This window comes from Oreochromis niloticus, linkage group LG7, assembly GCF_001858045.2.
Source record: "Oreochromis niloticus isolate F11D_XX linkage group LG7, O_niloticus_UMD_NMBU, whole genome shotgun sequence".
Classification (NCBI taxonomy): Eukaryota; Metazoa; Chordata; class Actinopteri; order Cichliformes; family Cichlidae; genus Oreochromis; species Oreochromis niloticus.
Window position 1 is genome coordinate 36,941,322 of NC_031972.2, and position 19,687 is coordinate 36,961,008.

The 19,687-nt window shown below is 41.8% G+C and overlaps 1 protein-coding gene across 1 annotated transcript in view; it reads right to left on the reverse strand.

Annotated features, from left to right (window-relative positions):
• Positions 1-19,687, reverse strand: part of LOC102081282 (scavenger receptor cysteine-rich type 1 protein M160) — a 140,291-nt gene that overhangs the window by 97,552 nt on the left and 23,052 nt on the right. Inside the window, 5 exon segments of the mRNA XM_025908762.1 lie at positions 13,974-14,279; positions 15,656-15,946; positions 16,023-16,328; positions 16,457-16,738; positions 16,816-17,121. Coding sequence (XP_025764547.1) covers positions 13,974-14,279; positions 15,656-15,946; positions 16,023-16,328; positions 16,457-16,738; positions 16,816-17,121 — 1,491 coding nt within the window.

Here is a 19,687-nt window from a genome sequence, read left to right on the forward strand (position 1 = left end):
TATTGCATAGTGTTCCCCCCCTCCACCATTAACAAATGGTTCAGCCCATAGCGGACTGCTTTTTTCTTGTTTTCAGTAGCAAGCGATGTTTATGATTGTGCCAGAGCACATTTTGAACAACACCATGGGAATTTCAGATTTCACACAGGTGGTTGGTTGTTACACTCTAGAAATGGAATGAAGGTGAGTGTTATAGACCCTGTGCACGAGAAAATGCTAACTTCCTGGTTTGAGACCGGATGTGGGGTTGTACATTTCCAGTAGCTTTACTTTGCGGTCAATCGCTACTGCGAAGATATACTCCAAAATCATGTCCAAAACACGAAAACGGAAAGATCGCTTCAAAGAGCAGAAGGTGGGAACACTCACCATTGCTGTGTCATAAAAAATCTAATGATCAATTTTGATGTTTAAAGAGTTTAGATCAATTGGTTGTTTACATCACTCAACAAACTACATTACAAAATCAGAAGACACATCGTCCACATTCAGAAGCACATCTCTGTATAGTGACAGTTCCTACGATTTAAACAGGCAAATGTTCAGTATTCAAACTACAGGTGAACAATAGTCAAAACCAGATGTTTCCCCAGCTAGTCAAGTACACACCTACACAGCATGTTAACAAACCGTGAAAAAAAGCCACACAAAAAATCAATGATTTCTGGTAAGGGTTTCTATACATTAGTATTTACGAAGGGTATGTTGTGACTTACCCTCAAAATTACAGTGGTCCCTCGCTATAACGCGGTTCACCTTTCACCTCGCTGTTTCGCAGATTTTTTAGTGCAAGTTTGCATGCTTTCTTTTTTTTTTTTACATCACATTGTGTCCTGCGTCCTGATCGGCTGCAGACCATTGTCGATCTACTCCGTGCCGTCTCTCCTGTACAGTACAGAATCGCTGCATCGATCGCTAGCAGTGTGACTCTGAAGTGCTGCACTGTATGTTTGTACGTTTTTTCCCCAACAAACACAACAATGTCGACGAAACGTTTTGCAGTGTCAAAAAATTAAATTGGCTACCTGATTTCACCTATTGCTGGTTATTTTTAGAACATAACACTCGCGATAAACGAGGGACCGCTGTTCACAAATACTGAGAAATATAGAATGAATCCTTTCTCTGTTTTTCTCTGAGGCGCGGGGGAAAAATATCGACAGGTCTATGAACAGCATCTACATATATATTCCGTGAATGCCCAAGACATCTCAAGAAATGTAAATCGCCACTTGATTCATCCATTTAGTTGACTTGTTTTGGAAAAACCGGCAGTAAACAAGGAGCGAATATCACACCAGAAACGAAGCGCCCTACAGGCGTTTCCCCACCGGAAGTAGCATACGCTAAGGTGCACAGAGTCTATTAACCCTCTGGAGTCCACGGACACGCTGCACCTCCAAATCACATGACTGATTTAAGCTGACACACCAACAAGCTGCAGCCACGCTGAGTCTTTCAGCCCATGTTGAAAGTTCGGACTTCAAAGTATCACTGGTTTTTACATTTTAATTACAGGCCAGTAAATCCAGAGTTTTGATAAAAAAAAAATATATATATAAGCCGTGCTTTTTTCTAAATACTGTTGTTGTTTTTGTTTTTTAAAGTGTTTTCTAAGGACAGCGCGAAAACAGTAAAGAAAGGGGAAAAAAGTCAGCTCTTTCCTATCGATGGAAAAATGTACCATGTTGACCAATTTTTTTAAAAAAGTCAACACGTGGGATTTAGTTGTTTAGGAAGAGGGGAGAGTTTTGGGAGTGACGGTAACGGGAGCGAGACAGAGCGAGCGAGTGAGAGAGAGAGCAAGCTTTCAGATGTGGGAGATTTCTGACGTTTAGCGTGGAGGGTATAGTTGGTCTGTTGTGTAGTCGTGTTTTGTTTTGTGTGTCAGTGAGGGCACTAATGAATGTCACAAAGGCAGATTAAAATGTAAACAGTATCACCAAGTAGAAAACCAGTGGAGTGATACACCTTCTGTTGTCTGGCCTGCAGGTTTATCCCTGTGCTGCTCTCCTCTGTCTTGTGGTGGACAAACATTTTTTTTTTTTTACTGTCACACATAATTTGTGGGGCATCTTATTGTGACACCTTATTGTTTTCTCATTTTAGTTATAATAATATTTTTAAATGGTTGTACAAAATAAAAAAAAGGCAGATGTATTGACTGCATTTAGAGATAAATAGTTGTATATGTTTACAAAATGTGTGCATAAGTTTTCAAAATGTACAATTTATATTTGCATTTCAAGTTATAAAAATAATTTACTCAACATGACTGTGGTTTTTACAGTAAAAAAAATAGTACTAGGATTTTATGTTTTTTGTGTGATTTCAGATCAGCTGTGTTAGTTTAGTATGTCAATGAAAAAACAACTAAATTCAGACACATGAGGTTGAGCTGAAAAGAATGATACCAAGTAAGGCAAGGGGAAAAAATAAAATGAAACAATTTGAAGGTGAAATACAAATGTAAAATCAAAAGGAGTCAAAAATTATATTTTGGACCTCAGTGGGTTAATCCAACAAATCATAAAAATTAGGTTTAAATTTTTGTTCATGACAGTGCAGATTTCTGACAATTTGTGTAATTTAAGCTGTAACAATGTGATTGTTTTCTAACAAAAAACTGTGTGAAACTTAAGTTAGATTTGTGTTTGTAAATGAACCGCCCCATGTTGTGTAGCTTTCTGGATTTTATACTTATTGGGCTACATATTTGTTTATTATACAGACTATACAGTACATAAAATCTTTTTATGTAACTAAAGTGTTTAATTATGTGGGCTACAGAAAATAATTAAGTTATAGACTGTATTTATATGAAAAACGTGTATACTTACTGCATTTGAATCATTTTAACCATATGTAACCACCTGCATATGTGTTTGGAAAAAAAGGCTTTGATTTTGCCACCCCATTTGATTTCTTTGCCACCTTCAGAGAATTTCTCTAGATCTGTCCCTGCTCAAAGTTAAAAAGAGGCACATAGAACCAGGCTGAATAACAACAACCCACATTCATCATGAATCTAATACGGAATTGCATTATACTATATCACTGTCATCAGGTGGGGACAATGCAAAGTAAGCGTTTTACCTGATGGGGTACAATGTTGGTGTTGAGGGGTTGCTGCTGCTCCTGCTGGACAGCAGGGCTGTGTTGATCTGAGACTGTAGACATTAAAAAGTCCATAGGTGAGATGGTATCTGATTAAACAAGTGTTATTAGATGATAATAAAATGCAAAGATTGGTGACAGTGCTTGGAATCATAAGGCAACAGACTAAAAAAAAAAACTGCAGGAAATAAAATAGGCTTTGCCTGTGACTCACTCTCTGACTCTCTTCCTCCTTCCATCTATCACTCTCTACTTGCTGTCCATCTGAGAAAAAGGCACAATTTGCTATTGCATCAATCTATTATTTAATTATCCACACTTAAAAACTCTTGCACCTAATCTATAATAAAGAAATGATCTTCAGATCACAGATTGTTGGCAGCAGACATGTCTCCACTCTGAGGGAGAAAGAAAAGAAACCATTATAGTTCAAATTCACTTTAAATGTTTTGTTTGTTTGTTTGTTTTTTAAAAAAAAGTATCAGTATTGAACTCTTTACATGTGTCTATCAAACATTTAGAGTTATTGCTTGGGAGATTTTCTTTCTGTACTCAACTTTCTGCTGGTTCTTAAACAATGTGTGATGGACATTTTGGTCCCAAAAAACTACCAAATCTGAGCCTAAAAATAAAACATTTTTAAATCATTTTTATTTAAAATGCATGCACTCACTGACAAACACGCTGTGTTTTCTCTCACTGCTTCACAATAAAAGCTTCCCTCTGCTTTGCTGTTATTGTGAAAGAGCTACAGGACATAAATAGTGTGAGAGCAGGAAGTGATGAATAAACAGTAATGATAACAGGAAGTGATGAATGAACAACATTAAGAGCAGAAAGAGATGAATATATGTTAATATACTGTTTAGATGTCCTGCCAACAAGTTTTTTCAAAAAGGTCACAAAGACTTTGGAGTCAGACCTGTTACAGATCGTCAACTTTTCTTTAATATCAGGTGTGTTTCCAGAATCACTAAAAACTGCTGTAATTAAACCTATACTGAAAAAGGACAATCTTGACAAGACACAAATGAATAACTACAGGCCGATCTCAAATCTACCATTTTTAAGTAAGATTATTGAAAAAGCAGTTTCTCAACAGCTCAATTACTTCTTAAAACAGAATAACTGCTATGATGCCTTCCAGTCAGGTTTTAGACAGAACCACAGCACTGAAACCGCTCTGACCAAAGTGTTTAATGACATATGTCTGAATACAGACAGTGGAACAATGTCAGTCTTAGTTTTACTGGATCTCAGTGCAGCATTTGATACAGTTGACCACAACATATTACTCAAACGACTGGAGAACTGGGCAGGTCTTTCAGGAACTCTACTAAACTGGTTCAAAACATACTTAGAAAACAGGAAATACTTTGTATCAATAGGTAACTTCACATCTGAGCAGACAAGTATCACATGTGGAGTTCCCCAAGGTTCCATCTTGGGACCCCTTCTGTTTAACATTTACATGCTCCCACTGGCACAGATTATAAAGAACAACAAAATAAACTATCATAGCTACGCAGATGACACACAAATATATATCACAATGTCACCAGGAGACCAAGGCCCTGTACAGGCTCTTGGTAAATGCATTGAGGAAATTAATGACTGGTTGTGCCACAATTTTCTCCAGCTAAACAAAAATAAAACTGAGGTAATAGTCTTTGGTGCAAAAGAAAAACGATTACAGGTCACCAGAGAACTTCAATCTATACACCTAAAAACCACAAACCAGGCGAGAAATTTGGGTGTAGTGATGGATGCAGACCTAAACTTAGAAAAACACATTAAGACAATAACAAAATCAGCTTACTATCACCTCAAGAATATTTCAAGGATAAAAGATCTGATGTCTCAACAGGACCTGGAAAAACTAGTCCATGCATTCATCTTTAGTAGGCTTGATTACTGTAACAGCATCTTTACAGGTCTACCTAAAAAATCAGTCAGACAACTACAGCTCATTCAGAACTCTGCTGCTCGAGTCCTCACTAAGACCAAAAAAGTGGACCACATCAGTCCAGCTCTGAGGTCTTTACACTGGCTGCCTGTCCGTCAGAGGATAGACTTTAAAGTTCTGATGCTCGTCTATAAAGCTCTGAATGGTTTAGGACCGAAATACATCAGTGACCTCCTGACCCAGTATGAACCTTCCAGATCCCTCAGGTCATCTGGATCCGGTCTGTTATCAGTCCCCAGAGTCAGAACCAGACATGGAGAAGCTGCATTCAGCTTTTATGCTCCTTATATCTGGAACAAACTCCCAGAAAGCCTCAGATCAGCTGAAACACTCAGTTTATTTAAATCCAGGTTGAAGACTCACCTATTCTCAGCTGCATTTGAATAAAGCACCAAATCCACACTTAAGTTTAAATTTCGAAACCTACTTTTTAACTACTGATTTTATCTACTGTTCTGATTTTATCTACTGTTTTGATATTTGATTTTATATACTGTTTTGTTTGTTTGTTTGTTTGTTGTTTTAATCAAATTTAAATCATGCTTTTTATTTGTTTTTGTTTTTAATGTCTCTGTAAAGCACTTTGAATCACCTTGTTGTTGAATTGTGCTATATAAATAAACTTGCCTTGCCTAATGAGAGCAGGAAGATATGAATAAACAGTAATAAGAGCAGGAAGTCTGGAGTTAGTCTGAAATCCAAAGCACAGATTGAGTCCACAGTCCTGAGCAGTGCCACAATGAGACAGCAGTTTCAAACAGCAGTTCAGTGTTTCTATAGTAGATCTGTGGCTACATGAGCAGATTTCCATGGAACCAATGTGACTGTAATGAGTCAGCATGAAGTGAACAGAGTGAACTGAAGATTTGTGAGGAAACCGGAAATGTGATCAGCTGCACTTATTACTGTTGCTGAGAGAAACCTGATGGACTCTGGTGAGTCTTCTTTTAGAGACAAACAGGACTTTACTGCAGCTCTGCTGCTGCTCTAATCACTTTAACTTTTACTTCTTAGAGATGAAGTTGAACTTTTTTTCAGTTGTTGCTCATCCTCTACCTGCAGCTGTGTGTCTGATTTTGGTGCCTCTTCCTTTAGAGGAGGAATCAGCTGGTTTATACTAAGTAACAGGGAGGGAGCACATCTACCATGAATTCATTCCTTTAGTCATGATATCGTCAGTGCTACATTAAAACCTTCTGCCTCATGTGATGCATTTCACCTGCATTTCACCATTCCACATTTCTGATTCGTTGAGACTCATGTGACTCTCTCAGGTGACTCCTCTTCTCCTACTGCACCTGAAGCAGCTGTTCTGGTTCTCCAGACTGCTCAACCTGAGCTGTTCCTCTTAGGTCCCCATTTCTAATCTTGTCCTTCTGCTCACTCCCAATGAACACCTGAAATAGTTTGACTTAATTGTCTTCAACTACCTCAGAGGACCCAAACAGAGGACTTGGAGACAGACTGAAGCAAAAAAAACCAAAAAAAAAAAAACCTTTCACTGAGTTTGGCGTCAGTTGAAAATAGCAAATCCATGAGGTGGAAAAACAGGCAGGGAACATACCGGGCAGGTTAACAGACGCTCAGGCTGCATCCACGGGTATTTTTGAAAACCCAGCTTTTTCTGTGCGTTTGGGCCTTTCATCCACACGTACACAGCATTTTAAATCACTAAAGAGAGATAGATATTGAGATTATTAAATAGAAATAGAGATTATTAAAAACTCCTACAGGGTGGAAATTTTTGAAAACTCAGTTTTTGCGTTTACGTGTTGATGAGGAAAACAGAGCTCTTGTCACGCAACGTCAAAGGTGTGCACATTTTTTGATGTCATGCTGTGTGAGAGTGAGAGCCACTGAGACAAAATCCAAAATACGGTCTTTAGTTATTAACATTTGAAATGATGAAGGCACTTGAAAAGTGACACAAAAATTAGCTGCCTTTCAGAAAAAACAAAAAAAAGGTTTTCAGAAGTACTTCAGGTTTTGTGCCACACAAAACCCTGTTTACTCTCTTCCTCCCAGGCTTCTAGACTTCTGATTGGCCAACATTTCTACAGGGTTAGGATTTGGCATGTTGTTGACAGTGCTTGACTTTGTTTCTTTGCATTTACATGTGGACGGAGATATTTTTCCAAAACTGCACGTGTGGACAGGATTTTTTTATTTTTTAACAAAAACAGAAAATCTCAGTTTTCAAAAATACCCATCTACGTGTGGACGTAGTGAAAGACAAAGAGGAGGCTCTAAACACAACAAGTTACAAGGCGACACTAATAACCTAAAATACAAGACTAACAAACATACTAATGGTAGTACATTAATAAAGCACTAATATCACTAATCAGTAATGTGAGTATCCTGAACATATAAAAACAAAATCAGAACAGAACACAAAGATTTCTTCCTCAGCTCCAGCTTCTGTGTCTTTGTCTTCTTCAGCTTATTTTGTAACACATAAAGGGGTGATACATACAGCGCTCTGATCTTTATGTTTGTTCTGCATTGCTTTTCTGCTGCCTTCTGCTGCTCAACACAGATCTCCCGGTCAGATCCCAGCATCCTATTCATACAAGTGAGGCATGATTAGATGATGGAGATCAGCTGTTCTGGTCAGCCTCCCCTGGCACCACACCCTGAGCCCACTGCTCTGCTCTACAATGTCTTCAACTTCTACTTCAGCCTCTTTCTCCTTTTTGTTTTTCTCCACCTCTCAATTTTTCATCTAGAATTCTTTTATTGGCTTTTAGGGCTCTGATTTTAGATCCTGACTGTTTAATAATTTTACTTCTGCTCACTCCTTTTAACTCACTGTAATTGTGTTTTTATTTATACATTGTGCTGTGTTGGCTTATTTATTGACTAGAAGTCCAGTTTTTTATTTGTGTAGTACTGAGAAAGGCAGATGAGTAGTTAATGAAGTATGTTTTGTTTATTCCCTCACTACTGTTAAAATGTTTAGAATTAATAGTTCAGGTAGGATTATTAAAAGCAGAGCAGTGTACAAAATATATTTATCATTGACTGAAGTCAGCTTAAAGTACAACAAGTATTTGTAAGTGTGCAAAAGGAGTAACATTTAATTATAAGTGAGGCTCACAGACATCTTATATCAGAAATGGAACTCACAGAATCACATCAAAATATACTTTACTGACATGATTTAATGTAAACTGCATGTTTTACTACCTTGTTATAAAATCCACTGACCTCTTTAGGGCCTCATAATTAAAACAGAAACTATGTCAGTTGCTGAAAAGCTTATTTGTATCTCTAAACTGTTGCACTCCCTGTTACTGCAAACCTGCATGCCCAAACGTATAGTTAGCATCCACTCATCCACAGTACACAGTCTGCAAGATCTTCAATTCCCACCTCCATTAGAACTCTGTGCGGCTGCACAGAGCTGTGGCAGCACAGTGATTGTTGCTTGTTATGGTGGTAATCCCCAAATCAGATAGTGGACACTGGAGGTGAAGGAAACCATTAAACTGAAGGAGGAGTCTTATTAGGCTTGTTTAGCCTGTGGGAATCCAGAGTCAGTTGATGGGTACCCCCAGACCAAGCAGAACTCAGGTGTGGGAAGAGTTTGGCGAGTTCATGGAACCAGACTTTCAATCAGTCTCTAAGCAATTCCAGCAAACTGTCAGCTGACTCAGAAGGGGAAAGTCGTGCACTACACAATGTATAGAGTAGGTGGGGTGTGGTTGAATTTAACTGAGGATATAGTTGGGTGGGGTGGAGATCTGGGGTGGGGCCTCTGTATTGGTAGTATGGGATGGTGGTTCTAATCTTTAAGGGGACTGGAGGATGTACTCCAGTAATGGGGGGGATCACACTGCTCAGTCTTCCTGGGAAAGTCACTGCCAGGGTACTGGATAGAACAGCTCATTCGTTAGTCTAACATCAGATTCAGGAGGAGCATTGCAGTTTTTATCCTGGACGTGGAATGCTGGAAATGTATTTCCTTAAGGATATTCAACAGGCATCTTGTTGGAAGTGCTTCTGGAGAATTGGGTTATTTAGCTTTGCAACTGAGGTGAGAATCAATAAACTCAGAGGGTTTTAAACTTCACCAGGGCTGCTCTTTGTCACTGATTCTGTTCATAATTTTTATGGACACAATTTCTAGGTGGACCCAAGCGGTGGAACTGGCATTAGGATTTCATCTTTGGTGGCCTCCAGCTCACACTGGAGGAGCTGAGTGTAGAGTGGCAGGAATGAGAATTAGCATCTCCAAGTCGGAGGCCATGGTCCTTTGCCATGAAAGGGTGGAGAACTCACTCTGGGTCAGGGATGAGTTGCTGCCACAGGTGTAGGAGTTTAAGGACATCAGGTTTATGAGTGAGGGGAGATGACAGAAAGCTTGGGGCAAATTGCAGTTATTAGGATGCTGTATTGGCTTGTTGTGGTAAAAAGAGAGCTGAGTGCAAAAGCGAAACTGTTGATTTACTGGTTGATCTCTGTTACGAACCTCAGCTATAGTTACAAATTGTGGGTAGACTGAAAGAATGGGGACTGACCTATCCTTTACAGATAAGATGAGAAGTTCAGTTATTTAGGAGGATGTTTGTGAAAGTACAGCTGGTACTCCTCAACATCGAAAGCAGGCAGTTGAGGTAGTTCAGCATCTGACCGGGCTGCCTGAACCACCAGGTGTTCTGGGCATGTGTGTACCCTCGAGTTCCCGAGGTACACAGAGCACATGCTGGAGAGATTATCTCAGCTGTCTCTCAGCTGGCCTAGAAACGCTTTGGTATTCCCCTGGATAAACTGGAGGATGTGGCTGGAGAGAGGGAAGTCTGGGCTTCTCTGCTTAAGTTGCTGCCACTGTAACCCAGCCTCCAGACAAGCAGCAGAGAATGAATTGATGTATGGAGTGTGTGTCTTTAGCTGATGGTCAGTCACATCAGCCGATAAATTTATGTGGATGAAGGATGAGCTTCTTGGAGGTCCTCCTGAGCTCCTTTATTTGCAGCTGGCGTTCCTTCAGCCTCACAAACACCCTGATTACACTCAAGCAGCTCAGTGTTCTCCCGTCTGCTGGATTTCTGCCCCCTGCTGGCCTGGAGACACATGACAACAGAGAGATCAGAGTGACAGCATCACAGGCTGAGGGCTTCATTCTCAGATACAAACACGTGTTCAGTACCTGACAGTAGAAATAAAGGGCAGTGATCACCAGCAGCAGAGTCAGCGGCAGGACGAGCATCGTGATAAGAACTGTGAAATCTGTTGGAGCTGAAAAAAAACAAATACACAGTCATCACACAGCATCTGTTATTAGAGTTGGTTTGATTCAGTCACAGTTATTTCTTCAACGTAGCTTATTATGATAAATCACAATCAGAAAAAAAATTATCTCTGAACTTAAACTGGGCCATGTTACATGAGGGAATATATGAAATATTGATTTAAAATGAACAAATTAGCTGTAAATTGTTACAAACTGCAGCTCAATCCACTACTTAAGAAGACTATTCTATTTAAAGGATGACACTGCCCTGACTTATGTTTTTGTTTCAGAACCAGTTAACATATACAGGGAGTGCAGAATTATTAGGCAAGTTGTATTTTTGAGGAATAATTTTATTATTGAACAACAACCATGTTCTCAATGAACCCAAAAAACTCATTAATATCAAAGCTGAATGTTTTTGGAAGTAGTTTTTAGTTTTAGCTATTTTAGGGGGATATCTGTGTGTGCAGGTGACTATTACTGTGCATAATTATTAGGCAACTTAACAAAAAACAAATATATACCCATTTCAATTATTTATTTTTACCAGTGAAACCAATATAACATCTCCACATTCACAAATATACATTTCTGACATTCAAAAATAAAACAAAAACAAATCAGCGCCAATATAGCCACCTTTCTTTGCAAGGACGCTCAAAAGCCTGCCATCCATGGATTCTGTCAGTGTTTTGATCTGTTCACCATCAACATTGCATGCAGCAGCAACCACAGCCTCCCAGACACTGTTCAGAGAGGTGTACTGTTTTCCCTCCTTGTAAATCTCACATTTGATGATGGACCACAGGTTCTCAATGGGGTTCAGATCAGGTGAACAAGGAGGCCATGTCATTAGTTTTTCTTCTTTTATACCCTTTCTTGCCAGCCACGCTGTGGAGTACTTGGATGCGTGTGATGGAGCATTGTCCTGCATGAAAATCATGTTTTTCTTGAAGGATGCAGACTTCTTCCTGTACCACTGCTTGAAGGTGTCTTCCAGAAACTGGCAGTAGGACTGGGAGTTGAGCTTGACTCCATCCTCAACCCGAAAAGGCCCCACAAGCTCATCTTTGATGATACCAGCCCAAACCAGTACTCCACCTCCACCTTGCTGGCGTCTGAGTCGGACTGGAGCTCTCTGCCCTTTACCAATCCAGCCACGGGCCCATCCATCTGGCCCATCAAGACTCACTCTCATTTCATCAGTCCATAAAACCTTAGAAAAATCAGTCTTGAGATATTTCTTGGCCCAGTCTTGACGTTTCAGCTTGTGTGTCTTGTTCAGTGGTGGTCGTCTTTCAGCCTTTCTTACCTTGACCATGTCTCTGAGTATTGCACACCTTGTGCTTTTGGGCACTCCAGTGATGTTGCAGCTCTGAAATATGGCCAAACTGGTGGCAAGTGGCATCTTGGCAGCTGCACGCTTGACTTTTCTCAGTTCATGGGCAGTTATTTTGCGCCTTGGTTTTTCCACACGCTTCTTGCGACCCTGTTGACTATTTTGAATGAAACGCTTGATTGTTCGATGATCACGCTTCAGAAGCTTTGCAATTTTAAGACTGCTGCATCCCTCTGCAAGATATCTCACTATTTTTGACTTTTCTGAGCCTGTCAAGTCCTTCTTTTGACCCATTTTGCCAAAGGAAAGGAAGTTGCCTAATAATTATGCACACCTGATATAGGGTGTTGATGTCATTAGACCACACCCCTTCTCATTACAGAGATGCACATCACCTAATATGCTTAATTGGTAGTGGGCTTTCGAGCCTATACAGCTTGGAGTAAGACAACATGCATGAAGAGGATGATGTGGACAAAATACTCATTTGCCTAATAATTCTGCACTCCCTGTACACCAACTAATACTTTATTTGTTCTTTTAAAGCATGAGTGATTTCTATCCATCCATTTTCTTCAATCTTTCAGTCTCCCGCTCTCTTCTCCTCTCACTCATGAACAAGACTCTGAGAGACTTAACTCATTAAAACCTACAGTACCAAACTACCATAACTCTTAAACCATTGGTGTAATTGTAGAACCTTCCAATGGTTCCTGAAAGCATCATCTCTGTGCTTTTTCAGTGATATTAGGGACATTATGATCATCCCAGGCAGGGCACCACATCCAAATCTTGGCAAAAAACACAGAAAACAACACAGCAAAAGGAGTTGATTCTTATTCCTGCCACTTCATATTCAGCTGCAAACCACTCCAATGCAAGCTACAGGCCACCGTTCTGTACATAAAAGCTATGAACAGTAACAAAGGGCAGCCCTGGCACAGTTCAGCATGTACCGAGTCCTACTTATTGTCACACAAGGATGTGGTTGAATGCCTTCTCCAAGTCCACAAAACACATGTAGACTGGTTGGGCAAACTCCAACAATCAAAGGACCTCCTATCAGCAAGTGTTTGGCAAAAGTGGGAAGGAAAAACCATCTACCACAGCTGCTTGAGTGTGAGGGGAGTAAAACAGGATGAAAGCAGCTTGTGTTGTCTGTATGGGCTGGACAGGGCTGAAACATATAGGAGATGGTTAGGAGGCATCCTCCACCTAAGACCAAACCAACTCATTTGGGTACTTTAATAGAAAAGGGTAATGGTTCTATGCTGAGCTTCTTCTAAATGAGTGAGCTCCTCAGTCATTTAGGTGGAATCCAGTTTCTGTAGCATCTGTGACATGGTTCTTTGGGTCACTCCCTAACTAATTCAATTTGGACTTACTCCTTTTCAGAACTGTAAACACTTCAGAGTCTCTGCTTTAGCTCACCTGACACAGTGACAGGCAGCAGGCGGCTCTCAGAGGAGAAATCACGAGAAGAAATGTAGACGTGATAAACACAGCTGTAGTTTCCTTGATGCGCGGGCTCTGCAGCAGGGACCAGGAAATGGGCAGAGTGATTGACAGCTGGCTGGCTGTAGCTGTATGCTGTGCTGGAGGAGGTAAAGGTGAGCTGGAACGAGCCCCCTGGGTACTGTGGCTGGATAGAGCAGCTGATGGTGAAGTTAGAGCCCCTGTATACCTGAAGCCCCTGCTGTGGGGCCATGGAGACCCCGTCAGTGGAGGACACCGAGATGATTGGCTGAGCCAGCGGGTCTGTAAACCCAAAGATGAAAGATGAGGAAGTGAAATCACACACTCTATGTGATGGGATAACCAAAGTGTGTGGAAAACGCTTTACTACAGACGTGTTCTGTCAGCAGTCTGTGACCAACAGAAATGACTGTCACAGTGACAGAGGAAACATTATCTGGCATAGATGACTTGTACATGGTATTACCTACCTGAGCAGGTGAGATCGAGGTTGTAGATCGTATAAGCTGATGTCACACAATCCCTCATAGCAGATCCAGGCTGAACACAGTCAGGTTTCACATACAACACACTTCTGTCTAAGATTTTGTGGGTTTGCTTCCCTACAAAAATTGGAAGGCCACAGTTCAGATGTTCACAGGCAAAAGCAGCTTCCTTCAAGGACCAGCCAAAGAAACCCACTCGTCTCCACTCTCCAAGATATTTCACTTCCACTGTTCCTGCACAGCGACTGGCTCCTCCCTCCAACCTAAAAGGTTCTGAACAGAAAGCAGAGAGTCATCAGTAAAAGAATAAAGTGAGTTTGAACCACATCAAAGCTGCAGCTCCTCTTCTACCTGAGCAGGTGAGTCCCACAGCTTTGCCAGGTGAGCAGCTGTTTCGAGCTGAGCCTGAGCTTCTACAGTCCAGGAGAGCAGACTCATGGCCTCCACACTGGAACTCTTTGCTCCACACTGGAGCCTCCACTTCTCCATAGAGCGCCCCCTGGAGGACCGAAGGAGGCCCACAGCCGAGCTCCCTACAGACCACCTCTGCATCCTGCTGGTCAAAGTCAGCTTCACACACTGAGGACCAGCTCTGGTTAGACTTCACCTCCAGTCTGCCTGAACACAGACTGGAACCATTCAGCAGCCTGACAGAGTCTGGAGACATCAGAGAAGATCAAACAGAGAGAGAACAGATATTTCCATTCAGAGGGGAAATATTAAAAAATAAAGGAAACCAGGTCTTGCAAATCAATTGATGAAATGGTTATATAGCCACCCTGGACCACCATATGGTTCCCCCCTGAACCATATGGTGGTAACTGGATGGCAAGGGAGCCATCAATGTGAAGGATATGTCCAATTGTTTTGTCAGCTTGCAGTGCAAGCTACAAAAGCATGATGGGAACTTCAGTCCCATCATGTTTTTTTTATAGGTGGAACCAGTTTTGCTTAAGTGCAAATAAACGTATGTCTGTATGGATTTGTATAAAGCTTTTCCATTTCAGTGTTGTAGAGAGATGTCTCATATGTGTTTCAGATGTTCTGCTCTTTGGAGAGAAAAGTATGAATAGCCATTGTGTACTCAGAAAAGAGATCACTTTCAACTATATGTAATCACAGTAATTAATAGACACACACAAGAAAGAAACTTCACCCATGTCTCCTCCATCTTGAGTTGCTCAACTCAGTTCAAGATATAGTACTTTTGGAAAATCTCCTATAAGGTACCAACATGAGAATGAAAAAAAGACACTTTTAATTTTCCAGAAGTGAAGGAGAGAAGTGACTTGGGGTCTTATTCACCAGTTTGTGAAAGGGGAGCGCATTGGCGTAGCGTCACAGTAATCCCAGAATTATACTGTGTTGCTTAATTACATTTTACCATCTCAGTTTGTCTGACTGTCATTTCACTCACATTAGTGATAATCATGTTTCAGTCCAGCTCATTATTGCCAATTTTGAACATTTTTCATATTATTGATATATTTTATAGCCCTCAGCTCCAGGTTTCCAGCTATCTGCCTGACGCCTAGGACCTGAATTCCTTCTGTAAGCCCAGCTCCTTTCCAGCCAAACTTCCCCAGTCTACCTTATGTCCTGCTTTCTGCTTCTGGTTGATTTCACCTCCAGTTAACCAGTTTCGCTCCAGCCTTTGTGCTGAAGTTGTGTTCAATTGCATATAAACTGCTGCTGAAACCAGCGACTAAGAAAGAGGCTGGTTGGAGGTTGGCTCTGAGGACTGAAGCTCCGACATGTCATGATTGGTGGAAAGATTCAGCTGATGTTCCATCTGCTGTGTACCTCAACCTGTTACAGTACTGTGATACTTCTTTTTTTGTCTCCATTTATTTTATTTATTCATGCTATTTGTATTTATCTATTTGTACATATTAACCAGCATCTGTGTGTGGACAGCTGAGAAAGAATTTCATTGTACAGAGAAATGCTTTTCTTTGTACACACATGACAATAATTGCTTTGAAATCTTGAAATCTTGAAATGATGTCGTGAATGATGTGACTCTGACTTACGTGAGCAGGCAAGATTCAGGATGGAGATATCATAATCTGATGTGGCACACTCTCCCAGAGGAGTTCCAGACTGAACACAGTCAGGTTTGATCCTCCACACAGATTTCATTGAGGACTCTTGACTCCGCTGTAGTGAAACAGGAAAGCCGCAATCCAGATGTTCACAGAGAACAACTGCATCTCTCAGGGTCCAGTGAGAATCATGCACTGATCTCCACTCTCCACGATTTTTCACTTCTAAAGTTCCTTCACAGCGACTGGCTCCTCCCACCAATCTGACATCATCGGGCTCTAACAGAAAGCAGAGAGTCATCAGTAAAGAATAAAGTGAGTTTGAACCACATCAAAGCTGCAGCTCCTCTTCTACCTGAGCAGGTGAGTCCAACAGCTTTGCCAGGTGAGCAGCTGTTTCTAGCTGAGCCTGAGCTTCTACAGTCCAGGAGAGCAGACTCATGGCCTCCACACTGGAACTCTTTGCTCCACACTGGAGCCTCCACTTCTCCATAGAGCGCCCCCTGGAGGACCGAAGGAGGCCCACAGCCGAGCTCCCTACAGACCACCTCTGCATCCTGCTGGTCAAAGTCAGCTTCACACACTGAGGACCAGCTCTGGTTAGACTTCACCTCCAGTCTGCCTGAACACAGACTGGAACCATTCAGCAGCCTAACAGAGTCTGGAGAGATCAGAGAAGATCAGACTATTATTAGTAATAGTAGTAGTAGGAGGAGGAGGAGCAGCAGTGGGAATAGTAGGACAGTGATTCAGAAATGACTTCTCTGAAAATGTCACTCATGGCCTTACCTGAACAGGTAAGATTCAGGATGTGCCATGAATAATCTGATGTTGCACATTCCCACAGAGCAGATCCAGATGTAAAGCAGTCAGGTTTGATCCTCCAGACAGATTTCACTGATGACTTATGGAGCTTCACAGAAACAGCAGAGCCACAGTCCAGATGTTCACACAAAATAGCTGCTGCCTTCAGGTTCCAGTCATTGTAAGAAACTGGTCTCCAATATCCAAGATTTTTCACGTTCAGTGTACCTGCACAGCGATGGGCTCCTCCCTCCAACCTAAAAGGTTCTGAACAGAAAGCAGAGAGTCATCAGTAAAGAATAAAGTGAGTTTGAACCACATCAAAGCTGCAGCTCCTCTTCTACCTGAGCAGGTGAGTCCAACAGCTTTGCCAGGTGAGCAGCTGTTTCGAGCTGAGCCTGAGCTTCTACAGTCCAGGAGAGCAGACTCATGGCCTCCACACTGGAACTCTTTGCTCCACACTGGAGCCTCCACTTCTCCATAGAGCGCCCCCTGGAGGACCAAAGGAGGCCCACAGCCGAGCTCCCTACAGAACACCTCTGCATCCTGCCGGTCAAAGTCAGCTTCACACACTGAGGACCAGCTCTGGTTAGACTTCACCTCCAGTCTGCCTGAACACAGACTGGAACCATTCAGCAGCCTGACAGAGTCTGGAGACATCAGAGAAGATGAAATGCATAAAATTGTAGTAAGCTGTTGGCTTTGTCATCTTTTATTGCTTTGTGCTTTTAAGCAAACCAGAGAGGAATGCTACAAAAACTGACCAACCAATCACACACATAAAACAGTAACAACTAAGAATAAGGTTAAAAGAGCACTAACACATCTACCCTTGTGAGAAAACTACAAAAGCACATTCTCAGTTGAGATACTTCCTGCTTTGATTTACTTACCAGAACATCTTGCACTATTTTTCAGTATAGCTTTCCAGCAATTCCTAGTGTTCTTCGTATTTACTGTGGGGTTTTTTTTTTAATTTGTTTTGTTTTTTTTCTCTCGTGTTCAGTCTTTGTTTTTACTGGTGTTATTCAACATCTGGTTTTGAATGAAGTATTTGAATTTTGAACTTTTACTCTTGTCACCTTGTGCCCCGCATCTTGGGCCACCTCCTGTAGAAATCACAGTAGGAGGTGCTCTGTGATGAATGAAGAATTGTTACAGAGGTCCCCCAGGTCAGACTGTAAAAAAAAAATTCTAATACCATTTCTACTGTATTGCCTATTTTGAAATTTCTAAATCACAAGAACAAACTTATTTACCTCACTCTGACAGTGGAAGATGTTTTAAGTCTCAGAGACAGTTACTCAATATAGTAAATGGTCACCACAACAACCATTAGGAGTTCTGGAACAAATATCCTGGAGTAGAGCTGGACTCTATTCCCCTCTGGAGTTACCCTAGCTGAGAGGTTTTGAGCCGGTATGCAAATACCTGTGTCATCCTGGCTCGGTGGCCTGAATGTTGCATGATTTCTCTTGTTTTCTGCCCATTTGTGCTTACAAGATAACCACCAGGGATTTCATTTTGATGTTGGGGAACTTCAAGTTTCAAATGGGCCAGCCTGGAGGACTGCATTTAGAACAAATGGCCTACGTGTTCTGAACTAAAGTGCTGTTCTGTAGTTGGACTGTGCTGAAAACAGTTTCCAACACTGTTTCAAAATAAGACTGCTCATAGGTGCACTTTGTTAGGTCTAATTGTTGAATGTTGCCATTGTGTTTCTTAAATTTGTACAGTCTTAGTTCAAGCAGTATTATCAAAGCCATTCCTTTGATCCTGAGCGCCTCTAACCACTTTGTGTTGGGGGAGGTTTTATTGTAGATACATCCTATCTGAAAGATCTGTTTCTTGTGTTGTAAGCTTCCTGCTTTTATGACCCTTTGGTCAGCAGGAGGTCACACAAACGCACCCCCAAAACATACACACACACACACACACACACACACACACACACGCACACACACACACTCCTACTTACATATAAAAGTTCACACATATACATACAATGCCTTAGAACCATGTGGGCGTTGCTTTGCTGTGTTTTGTGTGAACTGTCTCTCAATAAAAGGCAGCGAGAGGAGGCCATCATCGGGGTCATTTTTGTGCTGGACACAGATGAGGCCTCCCTTGCGCAAGTAATCGATCGATCGCTGACTGTCTTGTTTTCTTTCATGATGAATAAGTCTCTAGAATTAGCGGGTTTGTGGGAACAGACCCAACATTTATTTGGTCCTTCGGAGCCGGAACCTAACACATCGCATCCACCGCGAGGAGAGGGAGAGGACGCCACCACAACGTCTGGGATGATTGACGGAAAGCCCTGGTGCCTTGCTTGTCACCAGGCTGGAAAGTTTGCGTCTGAACTCCCCTCAGGATGGATGGCGATTGACGGGATACAGAGACTCTTCCCATGAACGGAAACAACACGAACAGTGAGTACAGAAGGCCTTAGAGAGCGGCTACGTGACCCTGCGTTGAACGCAGGTACGGGAGCGCGCTAGCCGCGTGAGAGAGACGCAGGCTTCTCCGCCGTGTGGGGCGTGGAGACAACCTAGGTTCGGTGACTCCGCCGTGAGGAGTATTCGGAATCTCCGCCATTTGGGGCGTTTGGAGAGTGTCCGACGGTTGAATTCTCCGCCATATGGGGCGTTTGAGAGTTTTCAACAGAGAGCGCTAGCTGTGTGTGTAGACGCAAGCGATAGGCCTATGTTGTGTGTGTGCGGGCCAGACGTGGTCTGCGTGAGTGTGGCTGATTGTTGTCTTGTGTGAGAATAATGTGTAAGGCTGCCTTAGAAGGGGATGTAAAATTTATGGAGAAATATTCACCGGGCAGCACGCAGTATGTAGGTTGTTGGCGTAAGAAATATGGATTTGAAGGGATATTAGTGGAAGTTCAGTGTAAAATGCTTGTAGAAAGAATAACTGTAAGTGCAGCAGGTAAAACAGGGACAGCTAAGCAGAGGAAGGAATTGCAGTTAGCAGTCGCTAAGTTGTGGCTGGAGCAGGCTCAAAAGAGAAGAGAAGCACAAAATGTTAAAAGAGCAATATTATAAGCAGTAGTTGTGAAACCTGAGGATGAAACCACAGCTCAATCCACTGCAACTACTTTAGAACAACACCGTAGAAAAGCATTAGAAAGAGCAAGAATGTTAGCAGAAAGAAGAGCCAGAGAAGAGCGTGAGAGAGCAGAGGCAGAGGTGGAGGAGAGACTAAAGG